The sequence below is a fragment of the Leuresthes tenuis genome, unplaced genomic scaffold, assembly GCF_036924035.1.
Source record: "Leuresthes tenuis unplaced genomic scaffold, fLeuTen1.0.hap1 SCAF_17, whole genome shotgun sequence".
Lineage (NCBI taxonomy): Eukaryota > Metazoa > Chordata > Actinopteri > Atheriniformes > Atherinopsidae > Leuresthes > Leuresthes tenuis.
Window position 1 is genome coordinate 23131585 of NW_027325371.1, and position 18816 is coordinate 23150400.

The 18816-nt window shown below is 41.7% G+C and overlaps 2 protein-coding genes across 3 annotated transcripts in view; one reads left to right on the forward strand and one right to left on the reverse strand.

The window, feature by feature from the left end:
* cln3 (CLN3 lysosomal/endosomal transmembrane protein, battenin) overlaps positions 1-18816 on the forward strand; it is a 313824-nt gene that overhangs the window by 131456 nt on the left and 163552 nt on the right. The window lies entirely within an intron of this gene.
* rcn3 (reticulocalbin 3, EF-hand calcium binding domain) lies at positions 12-17790 on the reverse strand. Of its 2 annotated transcripts, none has more exons than XM_072369730.1 (7): positions 17537-17790; positions 13423-13616; positions 12666-12838; positions 12070-12130; positions 11890-11981; positions 11282-11389; positions 12-236 (listed from the first exon to the last, which is right to left on the reverse strand). In XM_072369730.1, exons 1-7 carry the CDS (start codon positions 17749-17751, stop codon positions 129-131), a joined length of 951 nt encoding a protein of 316 aa, XP_072225831.1. In that variant the 5' UTR covers positions 17752-17790; the 3' UTR covers positions 12-128. The 2 variants fall into 2 exon arrangements, with proteins under 2 accessions (XP_072225831.1, XP_072225832.1); XM_072369731.1 differs by lacking the exon at positions 12-236 and adding an exon at positions 8829-9550.

The window sequence follows — 18816 nt, forward strand, 5'->3', positions numbered from 1 at the left end:
TTTGTTTCAGATATTAAATTCAGAGTCCACCTGCAGGGCCTGGACATATCTTCAAAATCCTGTTCCCTGCTGGTTTTTTTTTCCCGAATGACCGGATTAATGGAGCTCTGCTCTCACTTTTGTTCAAGTCACAGCTCATCATGGCCATCCACCCTCATCCCTCCATAGTCCGTGATGGTGCTGGTCTTGATGTAGTCCATCTTGTTGAGCATTTCAGAGAGTGTAAGACGGCCATCCTGATGAGCAGAGCACAGAACAGATCATTTGACGGCAGCTATGAAACTAAAGGTGGCATCTCATGAGGCAAACAGCACTCTGGTCTGTGTCGGCTAACTGAGTGTTACTCTGAACAACATTTAATTTAGCTGAGTGGTAGAGTCATTTCTTTGTTACAGTATGTGCACTCACTAAGTACTTTCTTTATTCCCCCCCCCCCCCCCCCCCCCCCCCCCACACTGTCTGCATATATATCAACAGTTGGTGCCAAGGTCTGGCAAGAAACTATTTTTCTTATCTATGCAATTTAATCTTGCAATTTTTCTTGTGCATCGGTGCAAGTGATGGTGAGTGTGTCTTTCACCAGCCCTCTTTGACCATCTAACCTAACAAGCTTTACTAATTAAAAAAACATGATTTAGTCAGAGAGTGGAACACGAAAGGACAGGACAGATAAAGACAGGAGCCAGAAGAAATGACAGGTGTGTGTAAGGTGTTCTGTGGTGCGAATAGATGAATGTGTGTAAGTTTGTGTTGTGGTCTGTAAGTAACCCCGTATGACCACACCGCCCCATGGGACGGCCCCCGACAGTCAACCCCCACACACGACAGGTCAAGTCAGGGGGAGAGCAGGTGATGGAAAACATCTGCCAGGCTCAACGTACCCGTCCCCGGCCACATCGAGCAGGTCCACGCCCCAGTAGGCCCGAGACCCGAGCCCATAACCTATGTGTTGGTGACGTTGAAGTTTAGGCTGTTTTCTAACTGCCAGATTAGAAAACAGGATGAGCTACCAAAACTCGTGCTGTGTGAACCCCAAGTAAGTGACAAAAGATAAGTGGTGCATTAAAATTAGAGGGCAGGAGAAGGTGGGGCGGCGGCAAGGGATGACCGCGACACATTCCTGTGCCAAAGCCCCCCATCCACCCTCGAACCAACACCTCCAACCCTGTCGTGCTATGGCATGTGCCCTATGTGTCATAGCTCTGAAGATGGTGAGGTGCATTAAAAGAGAGACACCCACACCCCATATCTGACCCGCCACGCACAGGAGCACAACCCCCGAGCAGCCCAGCAGGGAGGGACGACCCACGAGAACCAGACACGGCTGCCCAGGGACGACCAGCTGCAGCGGGAGGATAGCGAGGGACGGCTCCACCCGACGCCGGGAGTACCGGCGCTAGTTGGAGTTCTCTCCAAAGGACACGGCCCTATCCCAAAAACACACTTTACTTTGGCCACCTCCACACTTCGATGTTATTCTCTAATCAGCCAAGCATGTGGTAGGAGAAAAATAAGCCTGAAACTGTGCAGTTATTGCTTCAGCTAGTGATTTGGTAGTAGATACCACCCAGGCAGGCTGAAGTATATCTGATGTTCTTCTCATTGCCACAGTCTCTGGAGTTCTGAGAAAACTGAAAAACAGCAGCAGAGACACTGTTGAAGAAGGAGGTCAGAGAGGGGAAAGCAGCAGGAGCTGACAGAAATCTATTCACATCAATCGTGAGGCAGATGGACTACAGCCGCAGACCAGGTTCAGAGTCCCTCCAGTCTGTACAGAAATCTGAGTCTGCAGTGGAGAAAGGATTTCCAAAACCAGTTTTCCATTAACAGCCAATGAGCCTGACCTGCGGGAGGAGGTTTGCTTTTGTGGGGAAGGTTTTCCCTACACAGATCAGTTGTGATCTGTAAGGTTGTTTCCAATCCCCCTCGTATCAAATAATCTTTGAAACAGCCAAAAACCACCTCAATTAAGTGTAAATTAAATATTTATTTGAATAGATTAAATAAAGGCAATAGAAACGCAGTGAGGCAAATTCTTAAGGTAACATCTTTCAATCTTCCAGAGAACTGATACTTACTGGGTGCTCACACCAAAAGCACCTTGAGCGACCGAAGGTGCGGGGCTTTCAAACAGCAGGCATAAATAATAATCCATCTATTCATCGGTTCCCTTTTTCACCATGGATCGCACTCTGGGCAGCCTTCTTTGTATTTTTGTGTTGCATGTAATCCTACATCTGCATATTTGCAATGGAAACACAAGGCCCATTGCCGTCGGTTCATCTGAGTCCCTAACGTCCTGAGAAACCGGCCTCTCCACGGAGGCTGTTTCAGGAGCTCCGATCAGGACTTTTACTTGTCACTTGTATCTATTTGCTAAATTGCAAGGCTTCCACTTAGAGCACTACCATTACCATCTTCCCAGTTATGTTGATGTTGTTATTGAGAAACCACAATTGTGTTGGAGAAAAGCCCAAGTAAGGATGACTATAGATAAAATCAGCATGTGAAACAATGAAAAAAAATGTTAAAGGAGGGCAACAAGTGTCTCATCATTTTATATTGACGGCAGGTTAGGGAACAGGTTACATTTCAGAGGGCGTTTGTTTCATTGTAGTAAAAAGGGAAGCTGCTAGTGAGGAGGGACATATCTTTCTGTCCTCACTAGGCTATTCCTGAATGCAGGAATAATGTGGCGACTGGATGGAAAGCTCTGGTGGGCCAAATGTTGCCCAATTCATTGTTCTAGAACAGCAGTTCCCAAACTGTGGTACGCGTACCCCCAGGGGTACGCAACGTGAAGTAAGGGGTACACGAAAAATGTATAAAACCATGGTTTGCAAAGAGCCTGATTACATTTTTAAACTGGCGTATAAATAGACATACAGGAGTACCTATTCACAGTGCAAAAACACAGACACTGCCATGCACATGTATAGGCTTCCTTAGTCAGTGAATTAATTACGCTGCCAAAATAAACACATCATGTCTCGCCAGCCGCCGCCAGGCTAACCGCCAAAAATGGATAAATGGCTAAAAAGGATAAATTGCCCTTCTAGAAGGTGCATTTTCGAGCGACAAAGACAACAACCCACGTTATTCTTCACCTTCACGTCTATCTTTGACCGGGATGCTAGCAATGCACCTGTGGCGGGTTAAGCTGACAGCATAGGCACGGGCAGCGGTGAGGAGTCGGATGCAGAGAAAGACAGACAGAGAAACAACTTCGTCAAAAAGGCGAAAATATGATGAAAACTATATTGCTTTGGGGTTCACTTGGATTAATACTGGCGGATTTGCTCGGCCACAGTGTGTTATATGTGCAAAAGTACTGTCTCACAACTCAATGAAACCTTCACTGTTGCGCAGACATTTGGAACGAAACATGCTCATTTGAGAAAGCTGTAGGAGTTTTTTGAACGAGAATTCAGAAGACTTTCTTCCAGTAAGACTCGCATACGGGAAACAGTTAATAGGAGCGGGCTACAAGCATCGAACATGCTCAGAGTGGCTAAAACTGGCAAGCCACACACTATTGTGGAAGACTTAATTGTCCCTGCTGCCACAGATATGGTTGAGGCAATGCTGAGGGAAAAAGCTAAGAAAATTATACAGACCATGCCTTCATCAAACAACACAGATTCTCGGCGCATCAGTAACATGGCAGAGAACGTTTTAAACCAGCTACTGCATCGTGTAGCCAGTGAATTTTACGCACTACAGCTGGATGAGACGTGGCCGGCCTGGCACACGTCCCGCTGTATATGCGGTACATTCATGAAGGGACAATTAAAGAGGACATGCTTTTCTGTACATATCTGTTAATATATCTGAGGGCAACTGGAGAGGACATTTTCAAAATGCTGCACACCTTTGTGACATCAAACGGACTTATGTGGACATAATGTGTTGGTATCTGCATCGATGGTGCAAAGGCCATGAGCGGGAGACACAGCGGAGTAGTAACACATCTGTTGTAGTAACATGGCTTCTCCATCTGTTTGTTATTATAGGTAGATATTATCACTAACCCATGACCAAGAATCCATTTCCCGGATAAGATGGGTTTTATTCGTTATTTGCCACCAGTGATGTGTCAGTGATGTGTTCAAAGAGCCGGCTCATTTAAGTGAACAATGGGAGCTGGCTTGCAGACGAACATGAGCCGGCTCCCATCGTTTTTTTGGATTTTTTTTACTTTTTGCTTTTTGCTTTGAAAAGTGCCTGCGGGCGTTTGGGCCGTTGGCTACGGGTGTCACGTGCATGCTGTGCAACCATTCATGTGAGGATTGACAAGGATCATACCACCTAGCAGGGAGGGGCGGGGGTAGCAGCACTGAGAAGGTGACAGGAAGAGGGGGAGGGAGAGAGAATAGTATGGTGCAAAGATGTAGTGAAGCGCTTTGAGTGGTCAGTTAGACTAGAAAAGCGCTATACAAGTACAAGTCCATTCCATTCCAAGTCCATGAGTGAAAACAGAAAAAGAAGGAGTATTTGGATATATTTTGACAGAGCCGAGCGAGCCGGCTCTTCTTGGTGAGCTGAGCCAATTGATCTGGCTCACTAAAAAGAGCCGAAATTCCCATCACTATTTGCCACGAAAAACACACTCTGACCTCCTTGAGCTTTTATTTTGGTACTTCCTGTTACCGGCATTTTAATTTGCCTATTAGTTAAATATTTAGATTTAACATTTAGATTTAGATTCAACATTTAACAACAGGATTTGAATATTTGAAATATCTCTAAGTTGACAAATTACAAAATAAATAAATGTGCAAAAAAAATGACTCAAAAATTCCCACCAGTTTTTCAAACATGGTTTGAAGCTAAATGTGACAAATTGTTGCTGTTATTTTCAGCGGGAGCTGCTTTATAAATGGCACCCCATACACTGGAGCATCCACCGAGAGGCTCTTGCTGTCGAGGGAATGTCTGTCAGCCTAAAAAATGTTTTGGACACAACAGTGAAAATGGTGAATTTTGTGAAAGCCAGGCAGCTGAAATCTCGCATATTTTCTGCATTATACAGTGAAATGGGCAGTGATCATGAGACGTACTACTTCATACAGAGGTGCGTTGGTTAAAGTTGAAGCCATGATAAAAAAAAAGTTGAACCTCTGGTTAAACTGCATGGAGAGCAACAAAACAGAGGTCTTTCCCATGAGATAACCACGCACCTCAGTGAGCTGCGCAGGTATTTCCTGAATCTGACAGCTCAGACAGTTGGATACGCACAGAACAGCCCTGCTGGCCAAACGCGCTGTCAAGACTTTGATGCCCTTTGCCACCACGTACTTGTGTGAGAGTGGATGCTCAGCCCTAACAAGCATGAAAACAAAATGGAGAGTGAGACTTTGTGTGGAGGATGATTTAAGACTCAGACTTTCTGAAATTCAGCCCAACATTGCTGACTTCTGCCGTCCTGTCAGGCACACCCTTCTCATTAAAGCTGTGGTGACTTTGTACTTCAGTTTCAAGTGATTTATAACTAAATATGTTCTAGAAATGTAGAAATATTTGTTAGATTCCTTTCTTCAACAGTGAACTGGTGTTGCTCACTGAAAATACTGGTAGAAATGTATCTATTTGGTGAAAAATAAAATAATATAGAAATAATTAAGTGATTTCTGATGTGTTATATGCTGTGTGTGTGGTGATGGTGGTAGTGGGCCTAACAGTTTTTTGTGTGTGCGGGAGTAGGGGGTCCATGGCTGGAGGTCAGATGTCTGAAGGGGTACGTGGCTGTAAAAAGTTGGGGAACCACTGTTGTACCTCATTGTAGAATGTGCCACACCGAAGTTAGCAGCAAGTTGCAGCAGCTTTGACAGTATAGAGAGTATTTTGTATTTTTTATGATTTATACTCGGTTATTTTCTCTACAAAACTGAGTTTTTATTGAGAGATTTTCTACACAGGTGTAGTGCTTGAACTTGGGGAGCTTAGGAGGACACAGGATATCAAGAATGCAGCATTACATGTTTCACTGAAACACCTCTCGAAATGGCTTTAAGATAATACGAGCTGAGAGATAATCATCGACCTATTTCCAATCTCCCTTTTTAGTCTAAAGTTCTTGAAAAAATAGTTGCAGTTCAACTTTGTGATCATTTACATAGAAATAATCTGTTTGAAGAGTTTCAGTCCGGATTCAGAGCGCATCATAGCACAGAAACAGCACTGGTGAAAGTTACCAATGATCTCCTCTTAGCCTCTGATAGCGGACTTGTTTCTGTGCTTGTCCTGTTGGATCTCAGTGCTGCATTTGATACGATCGATCACAGCATTCTGTTACAGAGACTTGAACATGTTAATGGGATTAAAGGAACTGCATTAGGCTAGTTTAAGTCATATTTATCTGATAGATTCCAGTTAGTTCTTGTAAATGAAGAATCTTCCTCACACACCACAGTAAGTCATGGAGTTCCTCAGGGTTCTGTGATGAGACCGATTCTTTTTACTTTGTACATGCTTCCATTAGGTAATATTATTAGATAGCATGGCATAAATTTCCATTGCTATGCTGATGATACTCAGCTGTACTTATATATAAAACCAATAGGTTGGTCTGACTACAAGCCTGTCTTAAAGACATAAAGACCTGGATGACTCAGAATTGTCTGCTTCTAAATTCAGACAAACTGAAGTTGTTCTCTTTGGACCTGAACGCTTCAGGGAGAAATTGTCTAGTTATATAGTTACTCTAGATGGTATTTCCTTGGCTTCTAGTTCTACAGTGAGGAACCTTGGAGTTATTTTTGACCAGAATTTATCATTTGACGCACATATAAAACTGGTTTCTAGGACTGCCTTCTTTCACCTTCGTAATATTGCTAAAATCAGGAACATCCTGTCTCAGGGTGATGCAGAGAAACTAGTTCATGCATTTGTTACTTCAAGATTGGACTACTGTAATTCCTTATTATTGGGCTGTCCCACATATTCTCTGAAAAGCCTCCAGCTGATCCAAAATGTTGCAGCCAGAGTTCTGATGAGAACTAACAGGAAAGTTTCTCCAGTTTTAGCTTCTCTTCATTGGCTCCCTGTTAAATCCAGAATAGAATTTAAGATTCTTCTCCTCACATATAAAGCTCTTAATGACCGAGCTCCATCATATCTTAAAGATCTCATAGTTGGATATTTCCCCAACAGAGCACTTTGCTCTCAGGCTGCAGGTTTCCTTGTTGTTCCCAGAGTTTCTAAAAGCAGAATGGGAGGCAGAGCCTTCAGTTATCAGGCCCCTCTCTTGTGGAACCAGCTGCCAGTTTGGCTTCAGGAAGCAGACACCCTCTCTACCTTTAAGATCAGGCTAAAACTTTTCTTTTTGATAAAGCTTATAGTTAGGGATGGCTCAGATGAGCCTGAAACATCCCATAGTTAAGCTGCTATAGGCTTAGACTGCTGGGGGAGCTCCCATGTACATGTGACATCATTGTTGTCATTAACTTGTGTTTCTCTCTCTCAACAGGTATCCTTTGAATGGTGTTATGGTGTTTGTTGTCCCCTCATTTCTGTCCTCTCAGCCCCCAGCTGGTCGAGGCGGATGGCCACCCTTCCTGGTCCTGGTTCTGGTTCTGATGGAGGTTTCTTATTGTTAAAAGGGAGTTTTTTTCTCTCCACAGTCACCTCATGCACGCTCAGGAGAGATTGGACTGCAGAGAAGTTTCCGTGCAATCTGTTGGTTTCCTTAGTTAGGCTACTTTTTTTTTTTTAAATTGGCTCTGTATGTATTAATTGGACTAATTTGCAATTGAATAATTGAATTTGATTGGATGATGATTGTATTACAGTTAACTGGATTCTAACTGGCTTGAATTGGACCGTATCTTTTAAGTACCTTGAGATGACATTTGTTGGGATTTGGCGCTTTATAGAAAAATTTGATTGAATTGAATGAAAGTTCATCCTTATGTAATTTTATTTTCATTTCACAACTTTATTTCATAGTTAGATGTAGAATGCTTCTCAAACAGATGCTTTTCTTGTTTCCTCTAGCTTTGTACAAAGATGGTCTTTTCTGTTTTTTGTTTTTTTTTATAAGAGACAATGTTCATTAATGCTCACAATCATTTGTCCATCATATAAATGATCATCCATAGTCTGTTCCCTCTTATGGTGTTTACTAAATGTAATCTACAGCAGTCTTAAATCCTTTAATCCATACAGAAAATGTCCACAAATGCTATAAATATCAACACTGTGCAGCTTTTCTGTAAATATAAAGATCGGTGATCTGGTTTTCCCAAAGGTGGTCTTAGTTTCAATTCCAATTCCTGCCATCAAACTGTCACAGAGGTCAAATTTGACTTTTGAGTATTGACGTTGCTTCCTGGAAAAAGCACTCCTCAGTGATTTGTAGTGAATGGACAGTTCTGATTGTAACTCAGACTTCTGTCTGCTTTGAAACACATCAGTTACTGTTATGGCTGCAACACACACACTCCCTGAATAATTACCTTTGACACATCACTCATTTTAAACCCCATCCTCTTCTTTGAAACTGTTGCTTAGGACTTAGCTTCTATAGAAAAATCAACATCATCCCCGTTTGATGATGACTGTATTACCATAGTAAATGTTTGCAAAGTTACTTTTAACACAACCAAGCTTATATTTAAAGTTATCAACATTGTGAATTACATTCATACATGTGTAACGTATGAAAACATAAGTAATTCCCAGTCTGATTCATTTTCAGTCCAGCTCCCACACAAGCAGAGAGCTGCATCGCTGTCGAGATCATAATGAAAGGAATTACAATGAGATAATACTTACATGTGGCAAAGTTTCAACAGTGTTAACTTTGAAATTACTAACTGCACACCGGATTGGTAGAAAAAGCAAGACTTTAATAGTGAAACCACAACTAGTAACAAAGCCCTTTCCTCACCAACTGCCCTTGTTTCCCTGTTTTTAAGTTGTACATTTTCTGCACTTTTTCGACAGCCAATGTGAGTGTGCTGACATACTTTATCACATAAGAACAGTTACTCCCTCACATGTGTTTGAACATCTTCATCTGTGAACAGCAATGTTCTCATCAGTGCATATAGGACAATATCAAATCCTGAATGTCAGTCCTGAATTTTGGAATTTTAGGGCTTTTACAGTTTTCACTGAAAAATAGAGATGTGTTGCCTAGGATTATGGAAATCTAAGAATAAGAACAAAAGATACACAGAGAACAGTGAGTTCATCCGTGTGTCACCTATACTTCCATACACAGTATGTGACACCATTCAGAAGTATGTGTGTCTGAGTGAACGATGTGCATGTGCATGTATGAACATGGGTACAGGACTGTACTCTTCACTGCAGCATAACAGACAGTCAGGAACTTACTTTAGTGACTTTAGTCCCATCCCTGCTGTAAACCCACTGTAATCTATTTCCCATAGCAGTGAAAAACCCCAACATGCTTCTGCGGTAACATGACAGTTCATCAAAGTTCCTCATGTCTCTTCGTTAAATCTTCACCGTAATTGGTCGCCTGACTGCCCACAAACATGTTCCAGTTGGCCAGAATCTCCTTCTTGGTGATTTTCTCATCCTGATGTTTGATGTCCAGATTTAACCCAAGATTGGTTGATTGGAGTTTTGATTGAGAGAATCAGGAGGAAATGACACAGCAAAAGAAATCAAGACAGAGAGAAGACATATGGTTAATAATTAACCCAGCATTAATTACCTCATTTAGATATCCAGCTGAGAGAAGAGATATGTAAGGAACTGGCATTCTGTCTGTCAGTGGAACTTCGACATAACTCTCTGAACACTGACACTGTCCTACTTTTAAAATTCATGACAGTAATTACACTGCTTTAGTCCTTTTTGACAAAGCTCATCGTGTCCTGTGTTGTGTTCATGTCTCTTTCCTGTCCTCAGCCATCCAATAATGGAAACAGATGGCTGCCCTTCCTGGTCATGGTTTATTTCCGAGGTCTCTCCACTTTTGCACACCACAACATGTATGTTCAGGGCCGGGGACTGAATTTAAGGGACAGTTCTATGGAATTTGTTGACCTATTCAACTTTTTATGTTTATGTTAACACTGAACTAACATTAAAAACATTTAAAAACATTCAAATCAAGCATCAGCTGTAAAATAACCATTTGAATGCGTGAATACACAACACAGAATAAACTTACTGTAATAAAGAATTACTACTCTTGTCATGCTTCAAAGGTTAGCATGATGAGGATAGTGCTTGAATTTTCTATTGTCACAAAAGATAGTTTTGTGTAATTAAAAAAAGAAGTATCAGAAACTGAAGAGAAAAAACAGGGTGAGTTCTTAAACTTGTATCACTGAGAATTATTTAATAGCAAATTAATCCAGTGCTAGCAAGGTGGCATATGTGGAGTGTTTGGAATTAACTCCAGTATGCTTAAAGTACCCTGTGCAAGAGCGTCTCTCATTTGGTTCTTATATTTCTAGAGATTTTGATGACCACAGAGCTGTGAGGAGGGTTGAGGAATGTGATATTCTGAGTTTGAAAACACGCAGAGTACTTATTGAGCCATTTTCTCTCTCACACACACACACACACCCAGACACACACACACACACGCAGGTACAGTGTGAGAATGCTAAATGTCCACAGCTTTGCTCCAGATCTATTGAGGGGGGATTTCTGCCCAGTGTCTGAGTAAAATCTCCTGAACATCAGCAGGTGACACATAACAGTAAATGTGTTCGTAAATTACTGGGACTGAGGTGGGAAAGGTTGCTGCTTCTTTCTTCTTTCTGCCGACCTGTATGTTGCCTTCACTCTCTTCTTGATATTGGAAATACATTCAAAGACATGATATTGATATCAATACAAAAACCGTTCTCATGAAGCGTCACCACCATCTGGTCTGCTGTAAAGGAAACGGAGACTTGTGGAATTTTTGCATCATATCCTGGGCGCTCTACACAGAGCATTTCATATACTGCCTTTCAGGAATCTGTTCTCTTCCATTTGCCATCAAAGTCATGTTGCAGACAAATCCCAGACCTTAGCTGCTTACAGATGCAGGGCATTTTATTGAAGTAGTGGGAGGTATTTATAAGTGGATTTAGTTCATGAATAACATCAACAGTATTTGGCAGATGTCCCATGTTTTTTATGGTCGAACATCTTTCAAACACAGTTAAGGACTCGCTCCACAATGCTCTCTGCTTACAGCTGCTCTAGTGGTTTAAGTTCACTGTTCTGGTTTTTAACATGAAAATCAATCGAAAAACATGTCAAATGTGCCATTGATGGAAAAGGCTTTGAGTGGTGACAGATGTACCTTGTCAGTGTCTGTCTCATAGATCAAGTGTTTGGCCTCATTGTCAGCATGGTCAACCTCTCCTGGTAAAATCCAGTGGGCCACTTCCCCAGCATCCAGGAAGCCGTCCTGCGCAAAAATATAGAATACAATCAGAACGTGAATGAGTGCTGATCCGGTTGGTGCTTCTGAGCTGGAATCAAGCCATCAGCAGCTCCTGTCTGTCCCCTCCTTGGACCACCATCAGTGGAGTATTCACCACTGCTAACAGGGAGCCCACCACAAGCTCAGAAAGCTCCTCTGGCTCACTCATCTGCGCTGAACCATTTGACTGTTTTCAAACCAATTTCTTTGCACCTCCACATTCCTGCTTTATACAGCTGGCTGACCATGAGAAGGGCCTCTTTGCCTCATGAGTTGACACATCTACTCCGTCAGTTTTTGACCAAAAGTATAGCAAAACGTTCCGTTTAGATTTTACATTAGACCTGTCGTTCTGCCAAATGGGAAATACAATTTTATCTTACGGATTTGCTCAGTTGAAGCTGTCGATGAACAATGAAACACTAATGTTGCTGTGGCAAAGAATGGTTAAACACACTCATTCCAGATACTGGCGGAGCTTTTACCTTGTTGGCATCTCTGAACTCTGAGAAATGTTTCTTCTCTGTCTGGACCCAGTCCGGCTCACTTTCTCCATCCTCTGGTGTGTACATGTCACCTGTGGAGGGGCAGCCATACATATGTGCATATGAGGCAAATTTCCTTCCGAGGAGCAGCTGTTCACGGAGAAAATGTGACAAACTTACCAATGTATTCCTGTAAGCTGATCTTTCCATCGCCATTCTTATCAATGTCTTCCATAGTTTCCTGATGAGAAAATGATCAGTTCTCACAATGCAAACTCTTGCTGCAAAAACTTAATTCACCATTTACTTCATAAACCCATAATAAAGTACAGTTATCCCACCCTCAAATCTATCAATTAAGCACCAGTAACCAAGTGATTGTTATTTAGCCTTTGAAGAGTGTTTCAGGACAATGTGAGGCCATCTGTCTTAAAGCTGAAGATGGAACAGTTTCCATGAGATGTACAGCACATGTAACACACTTGTACTTAGAAATATAGTAGAAAAAAACATAAAGCACATGTGCATTATTGCAAAAACAATAATTATTAAACACAGACAATAAGCAGAATAAAAACACAGTCACTGGTTTTTTTTAGATACATTTACTTTAGAGATGCTCACAGTGCAGGAGTCAGCTAATTCATCCTCTGGGGACCATGACAAACCTCTTTGTCCCAACAGGGGAGCTGATCACGGACACTGCCACCCACAGAGCTGCACTGTGAGCATGGCTAAAACTGCATCAGACTTCCTGGTTAGGCAGTCGACTCTACCTGCACTACAACATCTTTCATATAATCAAACTCCTCAGGATGAAGGAAGGCAGTGAACTCTTCACGCGTGGCAATACCATCACGGTCTCGGTCAGCCGCCTTGAAGCGCCTTTCATCACGGGTGAGCATGGACTTGTAGGTGGCCTTGTCATCAACATCATCAAACTCCTCACCTGCAGAGAAAGCCCACATTGTCAGCACTCTGCGTATTTTGTCTGTTTCAGGCAGAGTTCCCTGAAACATTTCTGATTGGTAAAGTAGTGTGTTGAGGAAAACCCAAATCTAGCCCAAGAAAGGGTCCTTATTGAAAGTATCATTTAAGGGCTTCTGCTGAGTTGTTGTGCTTCTCATACGATGTCTGCACCAACAGAGTCTGCCAGGTGACCAGCATGGACTGATCAGCACCATCTGAACTTGTCCAGCACATCGTGTTGATGGCACTGAGCAGAGTAGGGTCCAGCACATCGTGTTGCTGGCACTGAGCAGAGTAGGGTCCAGCACATCCTCTCACACATGTTGATGTTACTGATCATTTTGAACATTTAGCAGTTCAGAACGCTAAGAGAATTGCCCTGGAAGACCTTTAAAATGCCTAATTTTTTAGTTAAAAAAGAACAAAACAGATCAGGAAAGGTAGTAGGTGAGAAATTGGAAAAAGGTATGTTTATGGAAATGCTTTAAAGGGGAAAACGAGAGAAGACAGAGTTAGGCAGTTTATAATGGAGCTACAGTACATGAGTCACACACAGAAAATTACCCAGGTAGAAGCCATATGTGGTATTTTTATACTCCTCCCAGCCAATCTTGCCATCTTGGTTCTTATCATAGTCCTTCCAGTGTTTGTTGACGTTCTCCTCGATGTACCTCCTCTGCCGGTGTTTGATCCAGTGGTGCAGCTCGGCCTGGCTGATGTAGCCGTCCTTGTCAGTGTCGATGCGGTCTACGATCTTTCTGTAAGGGAAGGTGAGCTCAGAGTTATGCTTAAGGCTCAGTGTGACAGGTCTGAACTGCTGGCAGAGAAGGACGAGGACAGTGTGGTGCTGAAATACAGAATAAGTCTTCTTACTGGCAGTAGATGTTGCTCCCAAACATGCTGGTACTGTTCAGCATTAATGGGGCCTTCACAGATGTGCACCCATACCACTAACAAAGCTGGCTCTTAAACTGTGCACGGATAACAGGCCAGATGGGACCTCTTCTCTTCAGCCAAGTGGACACAGCATCACAAAACTTTATTTGTCATACACGCAGCGCAGGTGTACACTTTGCCACAATCCTGAAATATGAAGTGGTCTTTGTTTCTGGTTCGGTCTTCTTCAGACAAACTATGTTCACCGACTATGGCTGTCTTGTTCCAATTAAGTGGTTTCTACAGCATTTCGTGTATTTAATTACACTTATTTTGGACTCAAGTCCTTTGAATTTTCCATTTTTCAAACCCTCTTAATCCAATCTAGCCTATCCCAGCTGGCAGTGGGTGAGAGGCAGAGTACACCCTGGATGGATTGCCAGTCTCTCACAGAGCTTGTGAGAGTGGTGCAACCTCTCAATCTTTACCTCTGAAACACTCCCTGATGTTCTCTTTATCCCCAGCGATGATCTTTTATTGAAAGAAAAATGTAGCTCATTTTTTAAAAACTGTTCCTAGTTTTGTCGTTGAAAACAACAAAACTGACATCCGTTTTAATTAATTTGGCATCAGAATATTCAGACTATTTTCATTTAAATTTAGGATTTAGATTATTAATAAATTATTCAACAGGATTTGGGAGTTACATTTTTGGAAGCAATGTGATATAATTAGGTAATGGACTTCCCATGTAAAGTTTTCTGAGAAAACTTATAGAATGATTTGGCATTACCATACATATAAAACTAAAGAAGTTACATTCATTTCAATATTTCACTTGCATTTACATCACTGACCATACCCAGAGGGTGTGGTTGGTCAAATCAGAAATGTGAAACATTTATCATAATATTTATTAGGACTCATGATATAATTTAATCATATGACTCAGTACTTAAATCAAATAAAATGCTTCCCAGTTGCTATCAACACTTGAATGTAAGTACAGGGGAAAAATGGAATAAGCATTTTGGGTTTTAATGGTGCGGGGTACCTACAGGCTACCACACTGAACTCCAGGAAAATTAAAGTGCTTTTCTTCAGTTCTTACAAATAAAGTTCATATTCTTCTCCAATTATTAAACTTGTATTTGTTTAGCAAATAAAACTCTTACACACCAGAGCTGCCCGTCAAATTCCATTTTCTAAAAAAATATTGCTTCTCAAACTGCTTTAGTGACACTGCTGATATTGTGCATGTGGATTATTCTGCCTGCGGAATCCTCTGTGTGTCTCATTTGTTCCAGGCTGTCAGTGCATTTCTTTTATAATGTCGACTGCTTTTTCTGTGGAAATAAGCGTGAAGCTCTTTTTACACATCAGATATGTCACATAACCAGTGTGGTGCAGGGATGCCGTTCAGTCATTCACACATCGAACACTTTTCCTTTGATTTTCCTCAACCTTCATCCGGACTCGTCTGTGAAAGTAACAGAAAGATTCATGGTGTGTGCACGATATCTGCGATTACCACGAAGGTGGGAACTTTAGCATTTTATTATTCACAGCGAGTTGTCAGGAGAACCTTCATCATCAACACAAAGCTCTGGAAGTCCCTCCACAGTTCCAGTTTCTCCAGAACAACATGTCGTTTTGCTATAAGAATTCATGCAGCAAACATGGAGCACTGTGTCAAACTAAAGAAAAATCGATAGATCAGGTCAGAAAGAACAGGTGGTTCAGTTCAAACACTCATCTCTCATCCATTTATCACACTTGTGCTGTGTTCAGTGTGATATGGATATGTTACTAGGTCCAACTTCCACCTCAGAATGTTACAGAAAAGCAGGTCACACATGACACTGATATGTTCAGTTGCTACCAGATTAATGAATGCAAAGCATTCCAAAATACTTACAGTGTACTTTTCTTTCTTCTTTCCTCTGAAATCTTTCATAGGTACTGCACCTAGTACATCCAAATAATTTGTGTCTGCCTCCACTCTATCATATCCATTCTTCTACTGTACCTATACTTAAGTAGATGTGGGAACTAGTAAGAACTTTATAATAATGAGACAGGAAATCACACTGTAAATTAGAAAAGATTACACATTAAATTGGAAAATGATGCTGTAAATTACAGGCTATTCAATGTAGTGTTATCAAGCTCTCTGCATTACAGGGTGAAATGATAGCATATTGGATAACATCACTTTATCAGAGGTCCAGGGGACAGCAGTTAATCCCTATCACCTTACAAAAGAATGTAAACTGTGCAGCATGGATGGATGGATGTTAGTTTGCCGACTCAGCTAGATGACTGTGGCTATTTTGGTATTAAGGTTGTGGACTGCAATACAATATCCAACAAGACTGCATCATTACACAAATGTATATGGAAAGTGTTTATGTGAAGTTTTTTTTTTTCTCATCTTTAAGACATTCAAAAGCTCCTGATAAATTAACACTCATTGCTATGCTGATGATACTCAGCTGTACTTATGTATGAAACCAGATGAAACCAAAAGGTTGGTCAGACTACAAGCCTGTCTTAAAGACATAAAGACCTGGATGACTCAGAACTGTCTGCTTCTAAATTCAGACAAACTGAAGTTGTTCTCTTTGGACCTGAGCGCCTCAGGGAGAAATTGTCTAGTTATATAGTTACTCTAGATGGTATTTCCTTGGCTTCTAGTTCTACAGTGAGGAACCTTGGAGTTATTTTTGACCAGAATTTATCATTTGACGCACATATAAAACTGGTTTCTAGGACTGCCTTCTTTCACCTTCGTAATATTGCTAAAATCCGAAACATTCTGTCTCAGGGTGATGCAGAGAAACTAGTTCATGCATTTGTTACTTCAAGATTGGACTACTGTAATTCCTTATTATTGGGCTGTCCCACATATTCTCTGAAAAGCCTCCAGCTGATCCAAAATGCTGCAGCCAGAGTTCTGATGAGAACTAACAGGAGAGATCATGTTTCTCCAGTTTTAGCTTCTCTTCATTGGCTCCCTGTTAAATTCAGAATAGAATTTAAGATTCTTCTCCTCACATATAAAGCTCTTAATGACCGAGCTCCATCATATCTTAAAGATCTCATTGTAAGATATTTTCCTAACAGAGCACTTTGCTCCCAAATTGCAGGTTTACTTGTTGTTCCCAGAGTTTCTAAAAGTAGAATGGGAGGCAGAGCCTTCAGTTATCAGGCCCTCTCTTGTGGAATAATCTGCCAGTAAATGTCCGGGAAGCAGACACCCTTTCCACTTTTAAGATTAGGCTTAAAACGTTCCTTTTTGATAAAGCTTATAGTTTGGGATGGCTCAGGTGACCCCAATTCAATTCAATTAATTTATCGAGGCAGATGGCCACCCTTCCTGGTTCTGGTTCTGATGGAGGTTTCTTCCTGTTAAAAGGGAGTCGTTTCTTTCCACAGTCGCCACAGGCACGCTCAGGACAGGAGATCAGATCGAAGAGAAGTTTCAGTACAATCTGTTGGCTACACTGAGGCTACTTTAAAAAAAATATATATATATATATATAGATATAGCTTAATATAGATATATATATATCTATATATCTATATATATATAGATATATAGGCTCTGTTTGAACTGGAATTATTTAGATTTAATGAATTGGACTCTAATTGGCTTAAAGTGGAATTGCCTTGAGATGACATTTGTTGTAATTTGTTGCTTTATAAATAAAACCATTTAAGTTCTTCCTCCTCAAATATATGTCATACAAGTCACTCACAAAAATGTGCAGTGTACATTATGTGTGTCAGTGGAACCTACGCTAATCTGTCTTTGCTCTCCTCGGGGGTCAGCTGGTCAAAAGTCTTGGCCTCTTCCTTTCCCAGAAAGGCCTCGTGGTCATACTGGTAGCTGTGAGCATCATCATGGATGTGGTCACTTAGATCAGCTTGGTGATGGATGCGCTTCTCCTGAGCAGGAACAGCAAAGGCTACAGCAGCGAGGACACAGATGGATGCTAGAGTACTCTGCAGCATCACGACCGATTTCTGGGCTGTTGTGTGGAGACATGAATCAGATGTGCATGATGAATATAGCTCAAATGAAGAGCAACCAACACCGCAACGGTCAAGACAGGATGACACAAAGTACACTGATAAGTGACCTGAAGTGAAACTGCAGTGCACACAACACAGGAGCTGATATGCAGCTCTGCAGGTTTCATATAAAGTGCTGTTTGAACAGCCAGCAAGAAGAGAGCACCGCACAGAGGCCATCATCATTCCAAAAGCACCACAAACAGACATCTAATGTAAAATCAGATACAGCCACAACAGTTGGGTTAAAAAATATATGAGTGAGTAAGTTAGACACCGTCCCTCTAACAGTAGCAGTGGGTAGAGCTGGAGAAACATTCCCATTCATCAAAAACTGTCAAATACGCAAGTGGAGTGATTAGAAAAAGCATACCTCCCCAACACATGGTTATGGTTGATGCTTAATCCTTTCTGAGAGCTGCTGTGGCTCTGACATCAAGCTTACTGACAAAAAAGATGCACTCACCAACTTCCACACGTCTTCTAGCTCCGAGCTCTCAGGTCAGCAGTCCGCGTTGGCAGTTTTCGGCTTTAATTGCACAGCAGAGGAGGCGGGGCTTGGCTCACTACGAGCCAATCACCGACGCGTCACAGATTATTCCAACCAATGCAAAGTATGATACAGTAGTGCAATACTTGATGACACTTTCTTATTGGCTGGGAACCGCCACGTTGTCACGTAAACGCGCATCAATCCGAGCAACCTCTGTTCACTTTTCCCAGTTTATACACCCTAGACTTCTTTCTTCAAGCCTCCTCGCGCCTCACTGGCAACGTGCGATGTTAGAAGGAGACACGAGGAGGGAGGAGTCAGGGTAACATGTTGATTATAAGAAAAGGAGGCAGTAAAGAAATAAATGTTCGTACCAAACGCTGGAGAGAAGACATGGATATCTACTGTGTGAGGTGATAGGCTCCACAAACAAACAAATAAACAAACAAACAAACAAACAGCAGCTGAAACAACTCACACAAAGCTGGGTGGCCTCCAACATAAGTACAAAA